General features: G+C 31.1%; 1 protein-coding gene across 1 annotated transcript; it reads right to left on the reverse strand.

Moving 5' to 3' along the window:
• Nucleotides 1-2,457: 2,457 nt before the first annotated feature.
• On the reverse strand, nt 2,458-7,356 carry LOC149779533 (embryonic protein UVS.2-like). The gene is made up of 3 exons (XM_089938440.1): nt 7,240-7,356; nt 3,350-3,556; nt 2,458-2,648 (listed from the first exon to the last, which is right to left on the reverse strand). The coding sequence occupies exons 1-3, from the start codon at nt 7,316-7,318 to the stop codon at nt 2,458-2,460; spliced, it is 477 nt and encodes a 158-aa protein (XP_089794566.1). The 5' UTR covers nt 7,319-7,356.
• Nucleotides 7,357-8,349: the final 993 nt, after the last annotated feature.

Below are 8,349 nucleotides of genomic sequence, written 5' to 3' on the forward strand. Positions count from 1 at the left end.
TGACAATCCAATGGCTGCATGAGAGGACATGGTTAATTCAATATATCTTATATTCCTATTTACTTAATTTCTTTCGGATAATGTTTCCGTCAAGTATGTGCTTGGATATAGGCTATATGGTAAGGTAATTTAGGTGGATATTTGATGCAAAGTACCGTCATATATAAGGAGTACAGATTGTGTCGCATTGTAAAATAAACATATGCATTTGTTCCTGTTCAAATATTATCCACAACAAAATATTTCATTCCTGCTGAAAATCGGTCAATATTACTAAACGTGATTGTACAGATATTTACTAATGCTATAGAAATCATGGTGCTATCCACAAAACGTGGTCGTATCAGAAGCAATAAAAACAATCCATCTCCATCTCTTAATTTTTTTATTCATCGGCAGAGCAGTAACTGATAAATTGAAAGAAATAAAATCAATAATTAAAGTATAATTAGTTTCTTCATATCTCATCATTGTTCTTTATTTACATTCCAGACTTGCTTAAATATTCAAGATGGCCTTTAGGATGATCTATTCGACGTAACTTTCACTCCATCTCTGTAATCATAATTCGTTGACTTTATGTAATAGTAATGGTTATTATGGTCAAACAATTATATATTATTATCCTTATTATTATTATCCTTATTATTATTATTATTATTATTATTATTATTATTATTATTATTATTATTATTATTACCTTATCTGTGGTATTAAGCTATTATACAAAATTCTTTGATGCTAATAGGAGATTGCACCGAATTTCAAAACATTCAGCGGATGAAACAAGATGGAACAAACACGTAAATATTTATTAATCCTTTAGACCCTTTATCTGAAGGTAAATGCATAGTTTTAATGGTTCCGTGTTTGTTTGTTGTCTTTTTTCTGGGAGGGGGTTTAATCGGGCTAGTGTACCGTTTATTGCTAGAGATGGGTGCAATTAATATTTATAGTCTCTTCTATGCTTTCTTTAAAACATATATCTTAGATAACAATTTACCACAATCTAAATTCGAAAATAAATATTGCCTTTAGATCTCGATCTCTGTATTACAGTATGGAAAATATAAATAGACTATGTACTGGCATAAAATTACCAAACTAAAGGGATCTAAAGTACATTTCTGTTTCACTCATTTTAAAATTCGCCATATCTGCAGCTACTGTCGATCATTAGGAGACGTATAACCTCTATAGCTTTCTCGTATCTCTATTAGGCCATCCATTCATTTTGTTGTTTGATTGTTCCAGTCTTTGTGCAGTCGATTTGTAACTAATGATGCATCTTTGAGTATCATATTATTGCATCAACCTTACTGTTTTCAGTTGCCTACAAATCTGGTTTGGAAACATCAATCGTCTTCATACCGTTTTTTATTGATTTCCTTCTGTCTAATCTTAACGTTCACAAAATAATTAATCTATACCTTCCTTATACAGCAATGAAAACCCGGTTTGCGTTGTTGAACCGTCTGTGACAAAAATGACATCAGTATCGTTCGACATTGAGAGAAAGTACGAATTGATATTGTTCTGTCCGCAAATCTTACCGGTGTCCAAAATAGTATTGTTACCTGAAAGAAGACAGACACATCAACGTTTAAATGATCAATGATTTTGCAATTAATCGAGTAAATCGACCGTTAGCCATCATTTGTGCAATAGGCAATATATACCTTTTGGTCTTGACCTTTGGTGCAGTCGAATCACAACAAATAATGATTAATATTTCTGTAGAAATCTTTTTAAAGATCGATGCTCTATATCGATGTTTTAATTACATTGACTATCATCATCGCATCGTTTTTAATAACAACGCTTTATTATCATTTGCATAGCGATATATCCATATGTGAGGCAAAGTAAAGTTCATGTAATGATGTGATATTCATACTTTTCTATATCAATAGAAACGTTAAAGACTTTTGATCTCGAGTTCATCGTTTGAAAGTTAAAACACCTAAACTGATGTGTACCTTAAAATGAACAGCCAAAGATGTTCATTAAATATCATTTAACGTTCTGCATTACCTACCCAAATATATTTGAAGATAGTCCTTTGAACACTCCGAATTTTTCTCGATATCAATATAAGTAATATTGATGGAAATTGTATAACTCCTTCTTGCTTCAATAGTCCAGTGGCAGTATAAGTTGTTTTCATAGTGGTATGGATAATTCGGTGAGTTCAAAGATTTAGGCCATGTCTCTGCTCTCAAAAATCCACCACAACTTGTATCTTGAAATTAAAAAATAACTAATAAATTATGTTAAAATTGATGAAACCATATTACGTATACAGTTAGATTGCCGCCTACGTAACTACCATTGTACAGGATTTTAATTTCATACACATTTATGTAATTAAACTAAAATATGTGGAAGTTTTAACCACTTTTCACGAATGAGATACTACTACATTTAAGTTTTCGACAATCAAAGAAGTCTCCCAGTTTAATTTTTAACACGTTTAGTATCATCTAAACGTTGCCATGTACCTTCTTGATATTGGAGTGAAAAACCTCTACTCGTCCTTGATCCGTCGGTTACGAAAATAACAGCTGCTTTGTTGGACCTCGAGATGAAGATCAAGTCTGTATTATTCTTCCTGCAAATTTTATCGGTCTCCAAATCGTTGTTTCTGCCTGCAACAATCGACATCACTACGTCAATCAGAAACAAAATGGATGTTAATCTTGATCAAACATCATTGTATCTCACGAGTATTAAATTCGGTTTTGTGCATATCTACAGTTGCTTTCTTTGCACGTCGCTTTGAAACAGGTTTCATGCTATCTTCTAAGTAGATTATTTCTGACTCTATAAACAATCTCATTGTAATATATAAATTTTTAGAACTAATTTCCGAATTTACTGAACACAATAAATAGACTTTTTGAAACATATGTGTTCCCATGAACGCAGAGATGAATTAGAACCCCATAATTGTGCTGAACGGGGTGCATTTTATCAATAATATATTACAAGTTCCGTCTATGTCTCAGATTTAAAGGCAGTGTAGTAGATAATAAATGTATTCTGAATAGTGCATCAACTAAATATGTAGAAGGCAATATAATCATGTATCATTGAGAAAGAGAAGCAATGGGTATAGTAATCCTACTCTATTGATAGCATTCTGCTGCCAAGCGGGTTCTTTCTTACGAAAGTAAATAAACGTTGCCATTTCTCACTGGAATGTGCTTATTCATAATCTAAAGCAAGAGAGTTAAAAAGGAATTCTCAAAAGCAAACTTTAACCTTTCACAGGAAAGGTCGAAATATAGTGTGGCAACACCGAATGACATCACACTGAAGCACAGCAACTTGTTCTTATCATCCTCACCTAGAAGTATCCTTAGATAATCATAAGAGCAATTTGTGCTTTGTTCGAGGTCGATATATGTTATTCGAAAAACGATTCTGGAATTCATAGGCGCTTGTATTGTCCAAACACAGCGTAGGTTGTTTTCATACAAGTTAGGGTAGTTAGGTGAAGTCAGAGTTGTTCTCCATCTGTATGCAGTGAGATTCCAAATACAGCTTGGAACAACTACGTAAAGATATAAAAAGGACAACCAATGAAGAATTGTTTTTTTATTCTTAACTGTTATTTTCAAACATCTTACATTTTCAGCCTCAATGTTCTTCAGATAGGCGATACACCATATTATATATATATATATATATATATATATATATATATATATATATATATATATATATATATATATATATATATATATATATATATATAGTATCTTTGCATGCTTAACAAATTAATATAAAAGAGGAAGAAGTAACGAGCTTTGTCAGTTTCAACAAAAGAATTAAGAATTATTTCTCTTCACTACAATGTGAAACATATAAAATTAATTTAAATCCCACATAACTCTAATATTTCTAACACAATTCGTTAATTATTACAGTTCAGAATGAACTTTCGTGCTAATCCAAAAATATATACAACGATGACAGTGTTCATCTTTGTCTGGTGGGCCGAACGTGGTGATGTGCAAACTGCCCATTGTGGGATGAAAGAAAATCGCAGCATTTAAGGTTATTAGTTCAACATTATAATTAAAATTGGAAATCCATCGGAACACCACTAGAATCTATTTGGAATGTTATATATTTTTAGACTACTGATATATTGTTTTGCGTCTATTTGAGATTTAGTTCAGAATACAGTAAAATAAATATGATAGAACCATTTTGTATTTGAGGGTAATTAATAATTTAGTCAAATTTACAAACCCTGTTGATTCTAGCCGTCTTTGTTACTTAGTTTAATAAATTAGAGATAAAACACATTTAGAAAGAATAGAAAGAATCACAAGAAAGAGTGAAAACAACAAGCTTTGAAAAATATAACAAATTATTTATTTCCCCGGAAACAATCTGTAAAAATAAAAAATAATATGAACTTACGGTTTTAAGAATCAAATCCAAAATTAATTCAAGAATAATCAAGGAATAAAATTTCAGAAGTCCTAACAATAAATTGTTCTAAAGATTTCAAGTTCGACTCCTGACGAAGAATCCAAGATGGAAGATGATGACGTATGTTGTAACCTGTAGTTTGTTGAATTCTACAATTCCTTGTAGAAACAAAAAGTATTACTCCGGTTTTGGAAATCCGAAAAAAAAAAATTCATAACAGCTGTTTTTGTTAAAGAATTTCGTATAAGCACACGTACTCTTCCAGAACAAAATAAGTATCATTTAAATAGAAATACTTTAAAATAAATCCAAACGACACAACAGACAATTTCCAGTGTAAGAGCCCAGCTGTGATTATTTCTCCAAAACAAGGTTATATCGTATTCTAAAATGCAGTTTCAAAAATCCCCAAGTTGCGAAATCGAAAAGGGGAGTCACGTGATCGTGTTGATAACACGCACGCATACCATGATTCTGACGAAAACCAATCATTTTATTCTAAGAAATAAACTTTAAAAAACTGTTTACATATTAAGTCACTTAGTCACATCAAGACCTCCACCACAACCAATTATTTTAAAATAATTATATAACTTTTTTACGTCGCTGCTAGTAATTTTGAATCAAGGTCAGGATCTAGGTCAACATTTGGTGTTTATTAAAATGAACTGTCAAGGTAAAACTATTTGCTGAAAAAATACAACTTCCTAGTAAACAGAACTACATTATTTTAACATATAATACAATTAAAAAATTGAAAGATTTTAAAACATACAAACAATTAAATTCGATATAAATTAGGTCAAATATACATAACACACAATAAAGGCCTTAAATTTGTAAAAGTTGTTTACAAAATCACAGATAAAATTAGTTGTACTTTCTGTATCAAAATTCGTTTTGGACAGCAGAACTGCGCTATTTAATAATTCTGCAGTACCTTTATATAAAGATGTTTTCAATTTAATTTTCGCACATTCTCTTGTGCACTATATCTAGAAGAATTTGTGTATATGTATTCTTGCTGTATCTCAAAACGGAGTCTTTGCTTTACTGTAGATGTCAATCATCTGTACATGTATGAAATATTTTCATTAACACCGTTTTCCGACCATTATCTTTACATTCCACACATACTTTTGTGATAGACATTTACCACTTTTGCAGTAAATTGGGAAAAATGAAGGTAGATTGTGATCGTTTGTGTTCACATAAATACCTTATTACGAGAACACTTTATTTCGCTTTTGGTAAAGTTCTCTTGATCATTTAGAGTCAAAGGCAATTTAAGAGGAAATTGCAGTAAAATTTGAAATCTTTTAGAGAAAAGCTAGTGAAATAGCCTTTCCTACATTTAGTCACAATCTAACGGATGCATGAGAGGACATGGTTAGTTCAATATATCTTAAGTTCTAATCTACTTAATTTCTTTCTGATAACGTTTCCATCAAATACGTGCTTGAATATAATCAATATGTTAAGGAAATTTAGGTGGATATTTGATGCAAAGTACCATCATATATAAGGAATACAGATTTTGTCGCTTTGTAAAATAAACATGGGCATTTGTTCATGTTCACATAATACCAACAACATAATATTTCATTCCTGCTAAAACGTGTCAAAATTACCAAACATGATTGTACAGATATTTCCTAATGCTAAATAAACCATGGTGCTTTCCACGAAACCAGATCGTATCAGACCCAATGAAAACAATCCATCTACATCTCTTAATTTTAGTATTCATCAACATAGCAGTAACTGGATAATTGAGAAAAAGTTTAATAATTAAAGTGTAATTAGTTTCTTCATATCTCATCATTGTTTTTTATTTACATTCAACACTTGCTTAAATATTCAAGACGGCCTTTAGGGTGAACTTTTCAATGTATCGTTCCTTCATCTCTGCAATCCTTATTATCTGACTCGATGTAATAGTAATCGTAATTCTGATCAAACAATTAGATATTATTATTATTATTATTATTATTATTATCATTATTATTATTATTATTATTATTATTTTTATTGTTATTATTATTATTAGTAGTAGTAGTAGTAGTAGTAATAGTATTACGTTACCTGTGGTATGATATTATTATGCAAACTCTTTGATGCTAATAGCAGATTGCACCAAGTTTCAAAACATTCTGCAGATGAAACAAGATGGCACAAAGATGTAAATATGTAGAAAAGATTTCGATACTTGATCTGAAGGTAACTGCATAGTTTTAATGCTTCCGTGTTTCTTTGTTGTTTATTTTTTGGGACGCTTAATCCATCGAGTGTACCACTTGTTGCCAGAGATGGGTGCAATTCATATCTATATTCTCTTGTATGCTTTCTTTAAAACATATATCTTAGATAACAATTTACCAAAAAAATCTAAATTCGGAACTAACTATTGTATTTAGATTTCGATCCCTGTACTACAGTATCGAAAGTATAAGTAGGCTATGAACTGGCATAAAATTACCAAACTAAAGGGATCTAAAGTACATTTCGTTAGCATTCATTTTAAAATTTGTCACATCTGCAACTACTATCGATCATTACGAGAAGTATAATCTCTATAGCTTTCTCATATCTGTATTAGGCCATCTATTCATTTTGGTTTAAAGATTGTTCCAATCTTTGTGCAGTCGATTTTTAACTAATGATGCATCTTTGAGTATCATATTATTGCATCAATCTTACTGTTTTAAATTGCCTGCAAATCTGGTTTGGAAACTGTTCTTTAATGATTTCCTTCTGTCTAATCTTAACGTTCACAAAATAATTAATCAATACCTTCCTGATACTGCAATGAAAATCCGGTCTGGGTTGTTGAACCGTCTGTGACAAAAATGACATCAGTATCGTTCGACATTGAGAGAAAGTACGAATTGATATTGTTCTGTCCGCAAATCTTACCAGTCTCCAAAATAGTATTGTTACCTGAAAGAAGGCAGACACGTCAACGTTTAAATGATCGATGATTTTGCAATTAATCGAGTAAATCGACCGTTAGCCATCATCTATGCAATATGCACATTACACATTTTGCTCTTGACCTTTGGCCTGAATCAAGTTGCTGAGTTTGAAGACCTAGGCTGTATGACAATACCTGTCATATAACTTGACAGTCCGTGTTGATCTTCGATCTGTTATCACAAATAACGATCGGCCACGAAGGTGCAATCGAATCACAACAAATAATGATTAATATTTCTGTAGAAATCTTTTTAAAGATCGATGCTCTATATCGATGTTTTAATTACATTGACTATCATCATCGCATCGTTTTGAATAACAACGCTTTATTATCATTTGCATAGCGATATTTCCATGTGTGACACAAAGTACAGTTCATGTAATGATATGATATTCATACGTTTCCATATTATCAAAAACGTTACAGACTTTTGATCTCGAGTTCATCGTTTGAAAGTTAAAACACCTAAACTAAAGCGTACCTTAAAATGAACAGCCAAAGATGTTCATTAAATATCATTTAACGTTTTGCATTACCTACCTAAATATATTTGAAGATAGTCCTTTGAACACTCCGAATTTTTCTCGATATCAATATAAGTAATATTGATGGAAATTGTATAACTCCTTCTTGCTTCAATAGTCCAGTGGCAGTATAAGTTGTTTTCATAGTAGTATGGATAATTCGGTGAGTTCAAAGATTTAGGCCATGTCTCTGCTCTCAGAAATCCACCACAACTTGTATCTTGAAATTAAAAAACACTAATAAAGTATGTTAAAATTGATGAAACCATATTACGTATACAGTTAGATTGCTGCCTACGTAACTACCATTGTACAGTATTTTAATTTCATACATATTTATTTAATTAAAGTAAAATATGTGGAAGTTTTAACCACTTTTCACGAATGAGATACTATTATATT

This window comes from Sinohyriopsis cumingii, chromosome 17 (assembly GCF_028554795.1).
Source record: "Sinohyriopsis cumingii isolate HCF-2022 chromosome 17, ASM2855479v2, whole genome shotgun sequence".
Taxonomy (NCBI): Eukaryota; Metazoa; Mollusca; class Bivalvia; order Unionida; family Unionidae; genus Sinohyriopsis; species Sinohyriopsis cumingii.